Source organism: Lepisosteus oculatus, chromosome 2 (assembly GCF_040954835.1).
Source record: "Lepisosteus oculatus isolate fLepOcu1 chromosome 2, fLepOcu1.hap2, whole genome shotgun sequence".
Classification (NCBI taxonomy): Eukaryota; Metazoa; Chordata; class Actinopteri; order Semionotiformes; family Lepisosteidae; genus Lepisosteus; species Lepisosteus oculatus.
The window spans coordinates 27,191,750-27,211,969 of NC_090697.1; the positions used below are offsets into that span (position 1 = coordinate 27,191,750).

Genomic DNA, 20,220 nt, shown 5'->3' on the forward strand with positions numbered 1-20,220 from the left:
AGTTCAAGTGCTGCTCTGTGAAAGATGCCTAGCAAACCTGGAAATGCACTGGCCCTGCAGAACCAGGACTGGAAAGTCCTGACTTTGAGTAGTGTGTGTGCAAACATGCATTTTAATCAACCAAAATGAATATGATGGAAATGCAGTCTGATACAGAATGACTTTAGAAATATTGAATTCATTCCAGAAGACCTCACTGATTTAATGTACAAACACCCTCTTATATCATATATTAGAAAAGATTTTCAGATGTTTTCAACTGTGTGTGTTAACTATGACATATACTGTACAGTACATATATATGTAGTTCATTGCAGAAGTTTTCAGACCCTTCCTATGGTGTCCCATTTTGTGAAGCTACTGAATCGTGCACATATCCTTTTTATTTTAACATTTCATTCAAAACCTGAATGCTTAAACTGAAGACTTCAGGGCAAGATAAGGTACAAAATATGTCAGCAAAAACTAAAGAGAGTAAACTTCATGCTGATTGCATGAGTATTCAAACCTGTGAACACAATATTTGGTAGAAGCAGCTCTGCCAGCAATATAGCCTCAAGTCTTTTTGGGTAGATCTCTACCAGCTGTACACACTGACTTGGCATAACTCACTCCAATTCTACTGGCAGATTTGCTCAAGGTTCTTGGGAACTGCTTATGGACAACAGTTTTCAAGTCTTTCCACAGATTCTCCATAGGATTCGAGTCTGGACTGGGCCACTCAAGGACATTTAATTTCTTATCCTTAAACCACTCCGGGGTGGATTTGGCCTTATGCTTGTTGGATTATTTTTCTGCTGAAAGGTGAATTCTTGTCCCGGTTTTATGTCTGAAGCAGGTTTCCTCTAGTATTTGCCAGTACAGTACTTTGCTCCACCTACAGTATGTTCTCATCAGTCTTGACAAGCTTCCCAGTGCCTGCTGATGAGAGTCAGGACTAGAACAGACTGCTGCCACCACCATGCTTGACAGGAGGGATGTTGAATGACAGTGTTGAATGAGTGATGCACTGTGTTGTGTTTGTGTTTGTATCATACTTTGCATTCAGACCAAAAAAATCAAATCCTGTCGGATCTGCATCCAAATCTTTTACCATGTTTGTAGTGAACTGGAGCTTTGTTGATTTGAGAGTTTTTTTTCAGTTCCATACAATTCACCTTTGTGTCCAGAATACTGTTGACTCCTGGACATTTTCTCCCATCTCAGCCACTGAACTCTGTAGCTCTTTCAAAGCCTCTGTTGGCCTCACAGTGTTGTCCCTCACCAGTTTCCTCCTGCTTTTCAGTGTGTAGAGACAGGCTGATCCAGGCAGTGTCTGGGTGCCTTCCACTTCTTAATGATCGACTTATACAAATGTTAAGAGTCTTCTTGATCTCCTTGATCTTTAAAAGGTTGAATCTACTTGTCTGGCTGACCTTACAGAGACAGGTGTATTTATTCTAAAATCATAAGAACTTCTTTTATTGCACACAGAAGCAGCCTGTGTGGCTCAATAATTTAATTTTCTGCACATAAATTAATTTAGAATTGCTCTGTAAAATGTTTGAATACTTATGGAGTCAGGACATTTCCTTTTTGATTTAATATTTGTTATCTGCTTATTTCAGTTTTATTTTGGAGTATGTTGTGTAAGTGACATTATTTACTACTTCAAAATGTCATTACTGAAAGCTTTGAAGCACCAAAATGTTGAAACTGTGCAAGTGTCTGAATACTTTCATAAAGCAGTGTATGTAACAGAAAATGAAGCAGTATATGCTGTCAATTTAAATTCAATTTGTGCAAAGGCTTTTGCACAGAGCATCACAGAAGGCATTTCATAAGTACTTACAATCCTTTTCAGCAGAGTACATCAGTGCATTAACCCATTTACCTAGTTATGGTCATATTGCCTGATGATTCTTCCTAGCCTGGATGACAGGTCATGCCAATTTGAGTGCATTGCAGTTCAGTGTACAGTAGTTCATCTCAATGCTCAAGCAGTCTGGGCCTAAATGCTCATGATGCGTCTGCACTTGCTGTCTTAATCAGCTCTGCTTTGATTAGTTGTTTATTTTCCAACCTGGGCTCAGACTGCCAAGACCAGCTGCTGTAAGTAACATCAGCACCGTGCCACAGGAACAGTCAGTCAGACAAGTTAATAATGAAATGTAAGGCATTGATAGGTGCAAATGTTCCTGAGGGCAGAGGAAGTCATTGGTGTTGGTGGACCAGTAGATGGTGCTCTTCTTACTGGATCATAATTTCCAAAACCAATGACCCAGTATGGTGACTGGACATTGTGCTGGAGGAGGAAATATCCTTTGGATGAGATATTAAACCAAGAAAGGACCTGACCACTGGGTCAGTAGTGGTACCATGGCACTGTCTATAAGAGGAGGAGTGTTAATTCCAGTGTCTTGGATAAAATCCACTCTGGTCTTGCACAGTCACCCTCGCCACAGTCTCTAGACAGAACTCTGTACAGTTCCCTCTTAATTCACCTGCTACCATAGTTTCTCACTCCTTCCCCTGATCTGGGGTACAGTGGGGCTGTTGGCACACCATGTCTGCTGTTACCCAGGTTAGTGCTACACTTCAGTTATGGATGAAGTGGGTCCCTTCCTACACCTAAAGCACTTTGAGAGCCCTTGAGTTGAAAAGTGCTATTAACTGCTTAATTAATGTATGAATTACTTGATTGGTTAATTGGTTCATTCTCAGTCAGGTTGTGCTTTGGCAGTCTAGTGTCCACACAGTATTGCCAGTGAGTGCCGAATAGGGCAGGTGCGGTAACAAACCAGTCCCTTTATTCAGTTCCCGCACTGTGAAAAATACCTTCTGTGGTGAACAGAGTACAGCTCCAGAAAGCGTGGTGACAAAATGAGTAAGTGCATGGTGACATCATGGGAATTGTGCAGAAATGCCAGACTGGTTGGCTGGGGTAAACGTGCACAGGAGTAGATCACCACTGTAACCCTTAATTGTGTGACTGAATTCATCCTCCAATCCAGCAGATACATGAGCCCGCTGTGCCAGGATCCCGCCGCCTGGTGCAGTGGTGCTTCACTGCCCTCTGTCTTGTGTGTCACCCTCTGCAGAAGGAATCAGGCTCCATGGATGACCTGTATCTGACCACCCGTAAGGTGAAGGAGCTGTCCGTCATCGATGGCCGGCGAGCCCAGAACTGCGTCATCCTGCTGTCCAAGTGCGTACCTCTGACAGGACCCTTAGATTGTCTAAAGGCTCTAAGTATTGATTTAATACGGGCCAGGATCTAGGAAAAGGTTTTCTTGCTGGTTTTCTGTACATTAGATTGGCTCTGAGTGAAAAGGGGTTCTTGCAGCTTAAGGTGTTTCCCATGTAAATTCAAAACTATCCGGTGCTCAGTGGTAAAAAACAGACAGAGCTCAGACCAAAGACAGAACTGAGAAGCTCGTATGCGAGTTAGACTTTCTAGTGTCCAGGGAAAGTCTAGGGCGAATGCTACTCCACTCCCCCCTTAGCCCTGCCGGGAGTGCAGCGTGTAGGCTTCGTGACAGGCAGCTCTGGGGTCAGCCACTCCACCAGCAGGGTGTCCCCATTAAAAAGAACTCATTTTTCTTTCTATCTGAAATCCCCACTACTTTTAGCATGGCCAGCCTATTAAGATTATTATTAAGATCTTACCTCTTATCTTAAACAGAGCACTGTGGTGTTCTTCAACGTAACATAAGAAAATTAAAGGAGAAATAAAGGGCTTTATAAAATGATTAAAAAAAATACAGGATTCAGCTGAGGTGCACATGTTTTAAAATATATTGAAAAGATTGATAGAACAATAATTAGTCTGTGATTACTGGCCAGTGTTGGTATGATAAGCTGAAATGTAAAGGAAGTTATTTTGTCCCAGGGCATTTTAATGACCCTAGTTACAGTAGCAACACTGAAACACTGTGGATTTGCATGGGTATAGATGGGTTTAACGCAGGGCACTTTTTACAGTCAGTAGTGAAACAAGATCACAGGATTATAATTGGAAACTAAAAGGGAATTAATTTTGGATAGAGAAGAGGAAACTTATTTTTATTCAAAGAGTGGTGGGTGTTTGGAACAGGCTTCTCAACCAGGTAGTTGAGGCCCAAACACTGGGCACAATTAAGAAACATCTGGATGAAGTTTGAGATTTAGTCAGCTACTAAACTACAGTACTAATTGAGCTAGATGGGCCAAATATCTATTTAGTTTTAAGATGAGTAATGTGTATTACTGAAGTGCCAAGATTTGCCAGCTTTCCAAAACAGCTTCCCTGGTAACCCCATTCTTAATTTTTGCTGGAGTTTTCAGAAAGGGTGATATCATACACACACACACAAAGGAAATCCAAGCTGCATGTGAGGCAGTAATAAAACAGTCTCTAGCAGGTGTCAATACAGAAGTTGCACAGATGTTGTTTGGCTGTCAAGGGTGAAGAAAATGTGCTTTTAAACACTGCTCTCTGAGTGCTACTTGACTAAGGGGTGACTGACCCTGTGTTGAGGTCAGTGGCCAATCAATGAAGCTGTGCCATGAACCGAAGGATGTATTGATTAGAATAACATGAATTGGAATTGATCAGCACCCCAGTCGATGATGGATATGTCAGTATGTTCTCTGCTGCAGCCTCAGGCTAGCTGACTCACTGACTCAATGAGGACAGCTTTTCAGAATACCCAAAAACCCTATTACCACAGGCTGGAACAAATACGGATACTGCACTGAAAAGGGTACTTTAATTTAATCACAGTAAAGGATTTCCAAGCCCACAATGCACATGGCAGAAAATTTGGGCCAGGTGACATAGTTTAAAAGCCTTGCTTCTGTACATACAGTAGTTACAGTACGAGGCACCCTGAAAGAATTAGGCACTCTGTGTGCTGCAATGAGGCGTCCAGCAGCTGTTCACTAAATCAGGAGACCAGGACATGTGAGCTCTGTGTCCAGGTCTGACACTGGATGGAAAGATACACTGCGTCTTGCCCTAAAAAAGGACACTGTACAGTATTTTTAATGTAGTGCGTTATTGAAGAAAAAAAAATTTCTTTTATCAAATACAATTACAGATTTAAGGCTGTTTGTCCTTTTTAAACATAGAGTAGCCTTGAAGTAAAGGAACTCCAGGAAAACTGTAACTTTTGTCCTCCTTCTGTTCTGGGAATGGCATCACATTCCTTCACTTTCTGGTTCTGTGATGATGAATGATGCAGTCCAGCCCACACTGCCACAAGGTGTTAACTGAGACAGTCGGAGTCCTGGCACTTGTTTGGCTAATGTTGTCCTGCTCTGGGCTGTCCCTGCAGACTGAAGATGACCAATGATGAGATCAAACGAGCGATCTTGGAAATGGATGAGCAGGAGGAGCTGGCCAAGGATATGCTGGAACAGGTACTGAATAGGCTCAAAGACGATTCGAACCAGCACAGCCAAGCGCAGTGTGAAGAGACAAGAACATACCCTTTTATATCCTTTCTTATGTTCGTTGAATGACTCCTCTCGATTATAACCTTTCTTATGTTCATGTGAATGGTCTTCTCTTGATTGATTCCTATCAGTATTCATATGGACAGGTCTTCTTTTGATTGGTTTCATTTGTTATGTAAGTGGCTGCTCATCTTTGTGTGTCATGTGGAGTCTGACACAGACGATCATGCAGAAGCCTATAGTTTGCAATGTGCTGAAAACCAGGTAAAAGGTGGACGATCCCACTAACCTGGGGAAGCTTGGCGTCTGTACATTTGTACTACGGTCTGTACTTACAATGCTTGACTCCCCGGCCTGTGACGATAACTCCCTTGTGTCCGCCCGGCAGCTGTTGAAGTTCATCCCTGAAAAGAGTGACATCGACCTGCTGGAGGAGCACAAGCACGAGATCGAGCGTATGGCCCGCGCTGACCGCTTCCTGTACGAGATGAGCAGGTACGCTGGGGAGTGGGGGTGGGGGGGACTGGAGAGTCTCAGGGAGAGAAGGCTTATCAGAAGGCTTGGAGATTCAGTGAGGGTTGGAGAACGCGAGAAGCTGCACAGCTGTTGTGCCAGACATCCCAGGAAAATCAGAGCAAGAATGTGTCCTTTCTGTGGTTTTCACCTGACGAAAGACAAGAAATTCAACAGCTTTAAGAAAAAAAGAAAACTGTATTTTTGATTCTGAAAAAATGTATCTGGGCGGAACTTTAAAGATCGTGGGAGGATTTCTGGGAAATTAGGAAACACTAGAATAACCACAGATCTTCTTCTAAGTACTTGTGCATGGGATGTCCCCACAGAATTGATTTTTAGAAATTAGGAGATAATACATTAAGTGATTTGATTACATCTTTATCATTTATCTACCAGTGCCTTGTCATTTCCTGCAGGGCAGCAAGCTTGGTGCTGCTTGAGGGAGCTCCTCTTTTGCCCACACTCCTGTAAGATTGCTCTTCTAGAATTTCAAATGAGTATTTCTCCAGATTTCTGACTGGGCTGGGGAAAATTAACTTAGAAAACAGAACAGGACACAGAATGGTGTGAAATACTGTAGCTCCTTTACCTGTTGGCTCCACTGACTGTCTCACAATCCTCTCCTCTCACTTTTCCAATAGGATTGACCATTACCAGCAGAGACTACAAGCCCTCTTCTTTAAGAAGAAGTTCGCTGAGCGCCTGGCAGAAGCCAAGCCCAAAGTGGAAGGTAGGATTCTAACCCTCCACATTTTGTAACGGCGATGAAGAATCAGGAATATTTATAAAGACTGAATTTCTTAGGAACGTATTATTAAAACCCATTCTCTCTTTCATGACTTTTTTCTCCAGTCGTTGTATCATACTTTTGTTTTCCTGTCCTAGATATACTGTAAAGTTGTATCTTAGTTTTTAGGGCTCATTTCAGTGAATTGTGATGTAGGTAAAACCATCATATTGTTTGAAGAAGTCGATACCCTGGCTTCATTCAAGAAACATCTGGATCCTCTAAACTCGACAGAAGGCACTTCTTTACACAAAGAGTTGTGGTAGTATGGAACAAGGCACTGACCCATGTTTTTAAAGCTGATTTTGTGACACATTTTTGAGAAATGGCTGAATAAGATCCTTGGCTCAGTTACCTACTACTGTAACTAGGAAATGGGCTAATGGGTCTGAATGGCTTATTCTCATCTGTAACCTTTCTTGTGTCCTCGTATTTTATATAAAACAAAGTGCAGTTATGAGGAGGAGGGAGGCAAAAAGACAAGCAATTAAACTAGCATTGCAACGGGTTAATGCGAATCTGCACGAAATCTCTACACATCAGAGTAAGAAGTGGCCTGAGAAAAAAAGGCTGGAATTAATGCTTCTGTTGGAATGCCTCACATGCAGCTTGGATTTCCTTTGTGTGTGTGTGTATGATATCACCCTTTCTGAAAACTCCAGCAAAAATTAAGAATGGGGTTACCAGGGAAGCTGTTTTGGAAAGCTGGCAAATGTTAAGAGGCGGGAAAGTTTCTTTTCTTCTTAAACAGTGCTGAGCAGATCTGAGGCCCGGGACCTGATCCAAGAGCTGGGCATTAGCAGGGCGCGGGGGGGACAGGGGGAGGTAGGGCGTGGGCATTCTCCGGTCTACCAGAGCGAGGAACAAGGACAGCTCTGGAGCGGAGCACTCTGAGGACTCTTTCACGCTTTGAAGGGGACTGGATGGAACGGGACATCCATTCACCTTTCACCTTTCACCGTGAAATGAGAGCTGGCTGGCAACAGGCTTTCCTAAGCTGGCCTGTCTTCGGCTGTGTTGACGAAGGCGACAGAAGCCCAGGGGCCTGTCGTGACTAAAGGCCCCCGTCGTCCTCCACGGATTTTGGCAGTAGGTTGTTAACAAGCAGGAGCCTGGGGGTTTATTCCTTCTAAGGCCGCAAGTAAAATGAGTCTCAGCCTTCAGCCCCAGTGGATGTTTTTTCACATTACAAAAAACGCCCACGCAGTCTGGCAGGATCTTCCTGGTTCAGGCCCAGGTTCGAACGGGAGCCTCAGCTATAAGACCCCTTTCCTGCATCAGAAATGGCTGACACTCGAGATACGATTATCAGGCTTACCGCTGGCACCAGAATAAGGGTCTTCACTGCAGAAAAAGCTGCCAGAAGTCCGCTCCACCATCCACTCTCACTGAAAACAACAACGTTCTTTTTTTTTGCCTATTGTTCTGGAAGACCATCAAGCTAATCTTCCTTCTGGGAAGCGGCACCCCTCTGGAGCGGCGCAGAACAAGGACACACCGCTGTTGTCTGCTCTCCCTCGCTCCCACTGTAATCAGACCGCTTGCCTCAAAAATGTGAAGCATGATGAGAAACGCAGCGCAAACCTAAAAAGCAGTAACTAGAATGAGGGTTCAGGCCCCGTTCGCGACACTGCGTCTGCAGACACACCGGCGTGTTCACATTTCACCCTGGCAAAGGCATTTCCTTGAAAAAAGACTTGAGCTTTGTTTAGTTTCCAGCGATTTTTTTATTAACTAAGGAGGGGAAGGGGGAACAAATCTGACGTCGTGAAATGATATAATGGGTGCTTTGTTTTTGTTTTTGTTTCCCTTGAAGACTATCAGAAGATGATTTCCAGTGAGGCCTGACTTTGCAAACGAATTCACTTTAAGATGACAGGGAGCCAGGTGACTGAGTGGCGCAGTGATTAGCATTGCTGCTTCGCAACACTGAAACCCTGGGCTCAGTTCTTGGGGTGCTATCTGTGTGAAGTTTGTGTGTTCTCCCTGTGTTTGTGTGGTTTTCCACAAGGTGCTCCAGTGTCCTCTCAAAGACATACAGGGCACAAGAGGGATCAGAGTGGCAGAGAATTAACACTGAGAAAGACCACAGAACCACAAGAAAGGAGGCATTCCTTTACATAAAGGGTGGTGGGAGTAGAACCAGATGCACAGCCATGTTGTTGAAGCTGATACCATGGCTTCCTTTAGGAAACAGCTGCATGAGATCCTAGGATCAATTGAGTGCTACAGAAGCCGCCAAACAGGCTAGATAGGCTGAATGGCCTGCTCTCGTCTGTGACCTGTGTTGTATGCCGTATTCGCAATACAATGTAAAAAGATTTTGGGAGATATCCCTTGTTACTGAGTGTCCTCTTGGCGGTGTGGTCGTCCATCTGTGGATAAGTGTCTTGGTCTCTGTCGGTCTGTCCTGCAGCGATCCTGTCAGCCTCCCGGGAGGTCATGCACAGTAAGAGACTGACGCAGGTGCTGGAAGTGGTGCTGGCCTTTGGGAACTTCATGAATAAGGGCCAGAGGGGGAATGCCTACGGCTTCAAGATCTCCAGCCTCAACAAGATTGCTGACACCAAGTCGAGCATAGACAGGTCAGCCTCTGGGAGCTGGGAATACAATTTGAGGAGAACTATTGGAAACAGGAAATTCCTACTTGGGGGGGGGGAAAGAACATGCAGGGCAGGAGAATGGCCACTTTCTGTATGTAAGAATTGTGTGAGTGTTTCCTGTTACAGAACTTACTAGACATGATATAATTAGCACAATTGATTGGTGGAGAGAAACACCTGAACATTACAGGTTTCTGTTGCCTAACAAAGCAACAACAGAGTACTGAGGCACAATGAGGACAGTGTAGGTACAGTATGTGACTTATTTAATTTTTTAATGACAACCAACAATTAATTCATAGAAGAATCCCGAGATCCCAGAAGAAGAGACTTTGCTCATAAATGTGGTACTGTATAAAAAGGAACGCAGAGTAAAGTACAATGTATTTGTGGTGAAAGCTCCCTGGTGTACCCAGAGGTTTTGGTGAGCTGAGTACTGCGCAGCGGGGGAGCAGAAGCAGAAGGGTACACAGCAGTAACGTGAAGCACGCTGAGCCTGTGTCAGGGGCTTTGAAAAACTGCTGCTGCTCTGGAAGACAGTCAAGGGGAGCTGTGAAAGGAGGCAGCAGAAGCAGCAGAGCGCATGTCTTCACACACAGTTGTGGCTGCTCACATTCAGCTCACTGCTGATCTGTCATGCTGTCAGGGAGGGGCTGCTTTTCAGATCCACTAACCCTACAGCAGTGAAACGGGAAAACTGTTTTTCAGATTTCACGTCCTTGTTCTTGGGGTAACGTTTAAAACAGATTGTTTGAATTTTGTTGCTGGGTGGCCATCAAACGAAGAACACTGATCGTTTTAGATTACATTACATAAGTGGATGATGCTCAAATTGAAAGGATTGAACTGGATAAAAACTCAGGGCGGGACAGTAGTGTGGCTTGGTATTAGTATCGGCACCTGGATCCAGGGTTCTGTCTATGTAGAGTCTGCATGTTCTCTTACTTTATATGTGCATAAGTTTTCACCATGTTTTCTCCCACCATCCATCTGGTGTCCCCTCTGGGGCGTAGTCTCAGCACGTGCCCTGTTTCGAACATCAGCTCTGTTTTGCTACTACACTTGCCATGAACTCCTGGCTTTCTGATGTGGATGGATTGTAAGGGTGTTTTTAAAACTTGCACAGCGCTTGTCTGTGCTCTTCGTTCTGTAACTTTGGTGTGAGGAGAGGACAGCTCCCCTGTGTGCCCTCCAACAGTGTGCGTGTCTCCTTCAGGAATATCACCATGTTGCACTACCTGATTATGATCTTTGAGAAGAACTACCCTGATATCCTCCACATCCCCGAGGACCTGAATAGCATCCCAGAGGCAGCCAAAGTCAAGTGAGTACCCCTAGACACGGGCAGGCTTGGGTTCCTCTAGAATTCCAGTCGGGACAGTGCGTTGATGGGTTTGCTGAACACTCCTTGTCTGGGGCAGAACATGAGCAAATCCCACTACTTCTTTTCATCTTCCTTTAAATAATATCACCAGGGAAGAAACCCTTTTTATCAAAACATCATGAAAGCCAATGACAAAAAAATATATTACACAATGAAAGATAAATGGATGGTTGTGTGCCTTATTTGTGCCTTCAGAGTGTCTGAATTGACTGAATCTTTTTCTCTGCATACGTGTGAGTGTGGAGTCTAACCCCACCTCTCTCCTCGCTCCTCCGCAGCCTGGCTGAGCTGGAGAAGGAAGTGTACAGCATCAAGAGTGGTCTGAAAGCTCTGGAGGCTGTGAGTAGCTTCTCTTTCCTATTGCATCTCCTTAGTTGACTCATTAGCACTTCTTCCCCCAAACATGTGATGAGAGTTTAAAATCCCATGTTTTGTTTTCAATTTGGTTTGGTAAAGATTCCAAAAGTGCATCTTTTACGTTTTAGGTGGTGTTGGTCAAACACATTATGCCTTAAACTGGCCTGTGGTTTGAATATGTGGAACAATCTTACCATTAGAGGTGCACTGTCGTGTTATTCTCAACCACTATGCTCTGTTCCGAAAGCCTTCGGTAATGGCTATTTAATGAGGTCTGTGGGGAACAATAAGAGCAGTGCAGCCCAGCCCGAAACACTAAGATTCCTTGGCACTGAGGTTTTGACACCCAAGCCGCTTGGGAGCTGAGAACAGATGGGAAAAATCTCACAGTGAGAGGCCTACCTCTCAGCAGGTGGCTCACAAAGCCTGAGCACATGGACAAACCACAATGCAAAGAGCAATACTGTACAAGTTTTGATTCTGCCAAGGCTCTGTAATATACACAAATGAAAAGCTACTTTAGCCAACTAACACCATTTTATACCTGACTTAGTCTAAATTAAACCCGTGTGAGAATATGACTCTCAGGCTTTTCCACAGTTAAGCTGTTAATCAACTAATGCACCACATGTGCACGTGTTTACACACAATGGAGCCCAATGACCTCTAGTGGCAGGTGAACTGAAACCATTAGCCCAGTTACTGCTGGCCTGCCATATTTGTGCTGAGCATGTGAGGACCAGCCGCAGGGGAGATCCAGACAGTCCACTCAAACGTCGCGCATGATGAAGCTCTGCGTTACCTCCGCCTCTCTCTGTCCCTCCCTGCCCCAGTGCCAGGCTGCGTGCCTCGGCGGGTCCCAGTTACCATGTCAGTCCAGCGGTCCACCTCCTCTCTAGGCCTTGGAAGGGCTCATTCACTTTCTTCCCCAGCTGCATTGCGCAAGAAGAAAATGCTGCATGAATCACTGGTTTGGCCCAGATCCAGGCTGGCATGCTTTGGAGTAATTGCTATCATATCCCATGGCTGTGTACTACAAGGATGACAAGCCTCAGTCTCAGAGGGACTCAGTACTACGGGTTTTGAATATTTATGTAGACTGCATATCACCTGCAAAGTATTAATTGCTTTACTTGAGCAAATAATTTGCTTTACTGTGTAGCAATCAGGAGGCATCAGACTTTGGCTGGTGATGCCCGTACTTTAAAACCACTTTCCTGCAGCAGTCCTTTAGCTGAAAGGAAGCACTGTGGGTTGTTTCCCCGTCCTCACATCTCAGGGCCTTTATGTTCTGTCCTACTCAGTGGGATTCGGCAGTAAAGGAACACTAACTACTCTGTTAGCAGTAAACCAGCAGTTACAGTGTTTAGGCAAACGGAAATTACCAGTCAGTAGTAGATAATAACGGGTGGCATGCTGGTTAGCATTGCTGCCTTACAGCCCTAGTGCCCTGGGTTCAATTCCTGGGGTGCTATTTGTATGGAGTCTGTATGTTCTCCCTGTGTTTGCGTGGGGTTCCTCCCACAGTCTGGTAGGTTAACTGGCCCCGGTGTGAGAGTGAGTATGTCTGTCTGTGCCTGTCCTGCGACGGACTGGTGTCCTGTCCAGGGTGTACCATTCCTTGTACCTGTTGGCTGGCTGGTTCCACCTCCTCCGTCCCCTGTAACACTGATTGGATGAAGCAGATACAAAAAGGATTGATGGATAACAAATAATAATCATACTCATCATCATCATCGAGCATTTCACTTATAGGAGGAGATTCACTTCGCACTCCATTGGATGACACAAGGCAGCCACCCTGCACCAGCAGCCCCACTGCACAACAGATTGGGCAGAGAAATAAGAAATTGCTGAATTAATGCAAAACAAACATTAGGGAGGCCAGATTGCTGTGCTTGCTGTGCAAACCCAGAGGGGATTATAGCCAGGCCACTGGGATTACCACCTCTGCTCTTACAAAGCCTGCATCTACTCTCATCTATCCCAGGATGTTTAGCTGATATTAAGGAATCTTTAATAGGAAGATCCTGATTTCTCAACCCTTTATTTAGTAATCAATTGGGAACATATTATCATTTGCAATGATGACCTGAAGAATACCCAGAATTTGGAACCAACCAGCAGTGATATTGCTAAACAAGAGGAGTTTTACAGTAGGGGACATATTAGTCTCATCTAAGTTATTTTTTTCCAGGAGTATACAATTTTTGTACAAGATGTGTGGAACAGACAGCTGACTTGTGCTAATTCTACAATGTTGTTAGGCATTATCCAAAGGCCCACTGAAAGAGAGGCTGTGGACGTGTCACTGCGGAATGTGAATGAGGTGTCAAAGACATTATTGTGAAATGCTTCCTTCTGTTTGACCCTGCCAGGTGCTTTTTTAAACATGTGTGACAGATGCTTGTCAAGTCTGAGGCTCGACGTTGATGAGAATCCTGCACGCAAACACAAAGGCATAAACTATCACCTGTTTAGGCTATCTTTTCATTTGACTCATGGTCAGCAATTTTCTAAGGTTTGATGGGATAAATTAAGTTCTCAAATTGCAAACCTGCCTGTAGGTGTTTCATTTTAATTACAACTCACCAACCACCTCAGGAGCGCAGTTAAATGTCTTACACATTGAAAAAAAACTGAAAGGAATGAGTAAGAAACTAAGGCTTCATCTCCTGGAATTTGATTAATTTAAAAAGATGTGTGCACTCAAGTGCACAAATATCTGTAATCCGATGGTTTCTTTTAGGTTCTTACTCCAGTATGTATGATCTGTGTAGTGCTTATTCTTCTTCTTATTATCATCATCATCATCATCAACAGACAGTTTTTTCAGCTTTGTCAGGGATAAATTCCTGTGCACAGGGATATGGGCTTTTAAAAGTAAATCCATTTGGGGCTTCTTATTAGTTGAAAACCAAGTATCTTGAATTATCCTACAAATGTCACATGGATTAGGTAGTTTTCCCCACCAAAATGCTAAATATTGTACAGGGATCCTGGTTGTATGTGATTACTGTCAGTCCATGATTGATGTTTAAATATATAAATCAGATTTCCTCTTTTATGTTATGTTAGTCTTTTACATGTTAAGAAATTTTGAGCTTTCTTTAACTTGGTGCCCCCTGGTGTTGTCCTCAGGAACTGCATTATCAGCAAAGCAGAATCCAGGAACTTGGGGACAAGTTTGTGCTGGTGGTCAGCGACTTCATCACAGTGGCCAGCTTCAGCTTCTCCGAGCTCGAGGAACAGCTGAGTGAAGCCAAGGACAAGGTACTGCTTCAGAAGAGTCAGGGCACATCACACCACCAGGAGCACGAATCTAGAAACTGAATTTCAGCTTAGATCCCATTTCATTTCTATCAAACATCCACTGAACAGGCCTGAAGTTAGATTGTTAGTCATTGTGCTGTTAACTTTTTAATAATCAAACAAATCTTCCTCCCTTGCTCTTCCTCCCACGCATTCAAGTCATTGGAACTTTGTGAATCCTCAATTAGAAAATTGAATTCTGCCTTTCCCAATTCTACAATATCCCTTTTGGTCTTTCTGTGAAATTGTCCTCCCATCCAAGCACTCAACACCACTCAACACAACTCAACGTCCTTTCAGATGTTGCTTCACAGAGCAGTACTCTTGCCATTTTCAGTATACGAAGATCATACCTTGCCTTGCACAAAATTGTTTGTTTTTGGTAAACAATTACATAAAAGGGGCTAATTGATCCCTGAAATTCCTTGACTGGGTCTTTCATTCACTGAATCAGTGAATCAGTGATCAGCAACAGTGAGGGAGGAAAGAGTGGAAAGTTAGAGAGCCTGTATTTTGTATGTTGCATATACAATGCAAGACACTTCTCATTTTTATTAGTATGTATTTATCCAGCAGATAGATAGCCAAACTGAGTAACAGAAGCTTCCTGTCATTAACTTTACGCTGTATATATATTTACACATCAATATCTGGTGGAGCATTCTGGGAAAACTGTCTTGGTGCATGCTACAAAAGGACTGTTTCCACCTTGGAAATGAACCTGTGACCCTCAGGTGTGGAGACCACAGTCTTAACTGCTGTGTCACACTGTGACCTTAATGTGAGAGATCATATACAGTAAGCTCTAGATTCCAAGTAATTTCCAACTACTGAGGTCTCTAAGACAAGCTCAGGAGAAACAGTATGAGGCTGAAGTAAAATAGGAGTGTGGTACCTGTCCAGTCTGACGCACAGAACCACAAACGCAGTGAAATGCCACTGATCTTGTCTTCTGTGGAGGTCTGTGTGGGTTGGAGATTGGATGTTTTCAGCACGCTTTGTAAAAGCCAAACACAGCCAAGCAACAGAGACCTGGCAAGGAGAGCGGCAGGGGAGAGAGGGAGAGATGAAAAAGGAGAAGCCTTTGTGCACCGCTGCGCAGAGTAAAGACTTAAACATCCCAGGGAAATCCGTCTGTTTGTTCTACCTCATCTCCCTCCTTTCTTTTTCTTCCCTTCTTTTCTTGTCAGGCGTATTTATTTTGAAGGGCAGCCCAGGATCCCTGGCATGCCCAAGTCTTTTGAAAATACAAAAAGGAAGCCATTTTAAGCTCTCCAGGGGACACTAGCGGTAATGTTGACATAAGGGGGTGGTGACCGAGCTTTCTCATCTTTTCCTATCCCTCGCTCCTTGGGCTTTCGTGAAAAGTGTGAGGGCGGGAGTGCTGGGCCAGGTGTCAACGAGAGGCAGTGTTCCGGGGTGCAGCATCGGGGGGGCTGTCTGTAGCAGCTCAAGAGCTTGAACACATGACTTCAGTGTCATTCCCTCTGTGCTTGTGTGTGTACCCTGCAACATACTGGTGTTCCATCCAAGGGGTGTGTTTGTGCCCTACGATGTACTGGCATCTCAGCCAGAGTGTGTGTATGTGGCCTGAGATGGACTGGCATCTCAGCCAGGGTGTGTGTGTGTGTCCTGTGATGGAATGGCGTCCTGTCCAGGGTGTGTGTGTGTCCTGTGATGGAATGGCGTCCTGTCCAGGGTGTGTGTGTGTCCTGTGATGGGCTGGTGTCCTGTCCAGGGTGTGTGTGTGTCCTGTGATGGGCTGGTGTCCTGTGCAGGGTGTGTGTGTGTTCTGTGATGTAATTATGTCCTGTCCAGGGTGTGTGTGTGTCCTGTGATGGGCTGGTGTCTTGTCCAGGGGGTGTGTGTGTGTCCTGTGATGGACTGGTGTCCTGTCCAGGGTTTGTGTGTATCCTGTGATGGAATGGTGTCCTGTCCAGGGTGTGTGTGTGTCCTGTGATGGAATGTTGTCCTGTGCTGGGTTTGTGTGTGTCCTGTGATGGAATGGTGTCCTGTCCAGGGTGTGTGTGTGTCCTGTGATGGGCTGGTGTCCTGTCCAGAGTGTGTGTGTGTCCTGTGATGGGTTGGTGTCCTGTCCAGGGTGTAGTCACAATTTCCACCTTGTGCTCCTTGGATAGATACCAGGTTGCTGTGAGATTTTTTTCTGATATTGGATGGAAGGCAGAGTAATCCTGGTGCAGTGGTTCCAAACTTTCATCCTGTAGGAACAGTGTGTCTTCTTTTTTTTTACTGAATCACAGGATGCTTTATCTGCTTTTTGTGCTTGGTGCGTTTTGATGTCCATATTTTCACAATTGATTGTGTCAAGAAGTGCCTCCTGTTCTCACTTAAGTGCCCTTCCCTGTACAAAATTGATCATCTAGACCCAAATGGAGGCGGACGGGTAGCACAGAAAGCCCGATGGGGCTTTGCTGAAGGCTGCAGAGGAGAAATATTTTCCTGCCTCTCCTGCCTGTACTTGAAATGGGAGTGGTGGGAGAGGTTAGAGGGGAAGGTTTGGGTTCTAGAAAGATTGGCAAGGAGGGATGTGAACAAAAGAATGGCTGTCGTTTGACAGGCTGCTAAAACAGACTGAAACGAAATCTACAGCCTGGGACCCCCCCTCCCCTGCCTCCACACACCCACCAATCCCTGTGCTTCACACCGCAAATGATATCTGTATCCCCCTCTGCTGCGTGTGGTTTGTTCATATGAATCACACTGAGCTGATTATCCCACATATATCTTCTTTCTCTAACATCTTGGAGGGAAAAATACCCTTGTGTGAATATTCTAGCAGCTCCTCTGGTAAACAAAACATTACCAAATAGCCTAGATGGTCCGCATAAACTGCACTTAGCTGTAACAGGTTTGTTTAACATTCTTTAAACAATATCACAAGCATAGATACGCGCACTCAGGTCTACGTAGACTTGGCAAGCCCTGTGCTTGCATGTACAAACAGCACATGCTTCTGCACATGGAAACATATGTACTGGTGGGGTTCGGTGCCTTTTTTCCACAACCCCTGTGTCCCATTCAGAGAAGAGCCAACAGTTAACAGTTGTTGTTTCTGTCAGCATGTTCTGGAGTGTGCCACTTTGGAAATCGGATACAGAGAAAGCAAATTCCAACATAGCGTGTACTACCAGCCCCTAGACTAATCTGTGTAAGTAATGTGCGTTCAGCAAGCGTTTAACCTTCTGCCTGCGCATAAACCACCTAAAGTCATGTTAGTCGGTCTCTTTTCATTTGTCTTCATGAATAATGCATGAAGAGTTCTGGCCCCGGTCCGAATGTGTGGGGATGAGCTGCCTGATGAGTATCAGAGGAAATGATGGAAATGCTGATGTAGTGGGAAAAAGAAGGGTCTGAGGTGAAGCAGTTAAACAAGCAGCTAAGAATCATTAGTTTATAGCACGGAGGAAAGATGTAGTCATTCAAAAGGAGGAAAAACCCCTCCACCCACACTTTTAGTGAGCTTCTCTGGTGAAAGTCCGCTTGTTCTCAGGTGACCGTGCGAACTTCCCTTTTGGTCATTTATTTTGGTCAAGTGAGCCTCTCACTCACTGATTAAAAACCAAATTAATTTGTTTCCTCCATTCTAGCAGGTTCGCCATTGGTAATGTACTGTATGTCTGCATTAAGTAATTATTCCAGCTAATTTGGATCCCACAGGACACTGCAATATTCAAGCGCACTATAATTAATTGCTCAGTTGTTCCCGACTAATCATCCAACGAAGGAATTTGGCAGCGGGGCCAGCATTGGAGGAATGTGATTCCAGATGGAAAAGAGCAGCTTTGCACTAATGGACAGGAATTGGCGTGTCACACAGCTCATCAGCCCTGTGAGCAGGCCAGGCAGAACTCTGCTCCTGTTAAGGGCTGGGAGGAAAGGGAGCTAGCTACTTACAGAGCTGTCAAGTTTGCAAGTTGCAAATTCAATATTTTTAATTTTTAAATGAATCACTTTTTTGGGTAGAGAACACAGTGTTGTGGTGCAGAATTGCTGCTTTAGGCAAAGCAGCAGACTCACAGCAGCTCTCCGACTGTGTCAGCAAAGCAGATGTAGATTATCATGCCCAGGGCTAAAACTGTATAATATCTGTAGGACAAAACTGGATCGGTACGAACTGTTGCAAAGGAGAAATTCGCCCAACTAGCCCATTTTGAGAGTTATCAGCTATTTGATTCATGGATCTCATGCCACCTGTTTCTTAAAAGAAGCCAGGACACAGGCTTCAACAACATGGCTGAGTTGCTTGTTCCATTCCCCTAACCCTTTGTGTAAAGAACCTGTTCACTGTTCATTCTGAATGAGTTCACTGGTCAGGAATTTAAATACTTGGATAAATTCCCCTCGCAGTCTTTTCTGTTCAAGGCTAAAAATGTTCAGTTCCTTCAGCCTATCAGAACAGGACAGTCACTTAAGCCCAGTAATGTATCAGGTTGTTCTTCCTACCAGTCTAAATACCATTGTGTTTGTTGATTGTGATTATTTTAACAACTCAGGTCTGAGCTCCTGGTCTTTCTCTGGAAAAAAAGACGAGTTATTGTGAGCACAGCTAACTGAGCTCTGCTAGTGACATATACAGTATGTAAGCTAAACAATCATGTGATTGAACTTTGAGGTTCCGTTATAAACAAGCAGTGCTGCATAAACCATATATTCAGTCAAGCATGTATCCATAGTTTGGGAAAAACAGAGTCATTTGAATTAATTGCTTCAATACACTGCACAGGGAGTTTTTGGAAAGCTTTGCTTGCTGAGCATTTGCAGATTGGCAGGGTTTTTATTTATATATATGCAAGCAGGCTAGCACTCCTTTTTTGCTTTTTTGGTGGGCTGGCATGGCTCTGGTGGCTCGTCCTGTAATTAAAGGCAGGCCAGACCTCCTAATCTCATCAAACTGTTCCTTGAAAGAATCTGGGGCCATGACTTCAACATCGTGGCTTGGTAACTTGCACTCTCCCACCACCCTTTGTGTAAAGAAGTGCCCCCTGTTCTCAGTTTTAATTGCACTGCCGCCTAGTTTCCCCTTTTCTCCCCTGGTTTGTGTTTCAAGGCTTGTTTTGAGGAGATCTGTAGGGTTAACTCTGTCAGCGTCTTTGACAATTTTTAATACTTGTACCAGGTCCGCTCCTCGTCTTTTCTGTTCAAGACTAAAAGGGTTTTGGTCCTTCAGCCTGTCGGCGTAACTCCTGGGATGTATCTGGGAGCTCTTCTCTTGGCTGATGCACAGTTTGTGTTGCTCTTTCTTTCTGCGCATCTTTTTCGTCTGATACCTATCTCGGGTCACATCAAGAACACCTGTGCTGCCCAAAGGGAATGAGAAATACTGATAGATACTGACACCCCGTGAGCTCCACGATGCCCGACAGGAGAGTTAGTGCCTATTGGAGGAGCCGTGCATCCCTCACTGATGTCACTGCATGTCTGCATACACCCGGACGTCACAGGCCTAGCTGTTTCACAGAGTTTGGCTGACTGATCCCTGCCGGCACTGCCTGGGGAAGCCTGGTCACAGTCAGCTATATCATCATGACCCGGGTTCGAATTCAAGTATCGCATTATTGTGCTTTCATTCGGCAATGAAACCGTGTTGGTTTGGAGTCATTCTTTCCCTCTGTCTCTCTCAGTTCTCCAAGGCACTGAAGCACTTTGGCGAAGATGAGGGCCGCCTGCAGCCCGACGAGTTCTTTGGGATGTTCGACACCTTCCTGCAGTCATTCAGCGAGGCCAGGCAGGACCTGGAGAACATGCAGCGCAGGAAAGAGGAAGAGGAGAGGAGAGCGCGCATGGAGGCCATGGTGAGAGAGCATGCACCTGTGAGCAAGGGT

The 20,220-nt window shown here is 44.7% G+C and overlaps 1 protein-coding gene across 5 annotated transcripts in view; it reads left to right on the forward strand.

The window, feature by feature from the left end:
• daam2 (dishevelled associated activator of morphogenesis 2) overlaps window positions 1-20,220 on the forward strand; it is a 137,153-nt gene that overhangs the window by 112,510 nt on the left and 4,423 nt on the right. For all 5 annotated transcript variants that reach the window (XM_015357407.2, XM_015357400.2, XM_006626338.3 and 2 more), the window contains 9 exons: window positions 3,081-3,187; window positions 5,298-5,382; window positions 5,807-5,913; window positions 6,576-6,664; window positions 9,138-9,306; window positions 10,541-10,648; window positions 10,987-11,047; window positions 14,207-14,338; window positions 20,020-20,190. In XM_015357407.2, coding sequence (XP_015212893.1) covers window positions 3,081-3,187; window positions 5,298-5,382; window positions 5,807-5,913; window positions 6,576-6,664; window positions 9,138-9,306; window positions 10,541-10,648; window positions 10,987-11,047; window positions 14,207-14,338; window positions 20,020-20,190 — 1,029 coding nt within the window. The remainder of the gene's footprint in view (window positions 1-3,080; window positions 3,188-5,297; window positions 5,383-5,806; window positions 5,914-6,575; window positions 6,665-9,137; window positions 9,307-10,540; window positions 10,649-10,986; window positions 11,048-14,206; window positions 14,339-20,019; window positions 20,191-20,220) is intronic.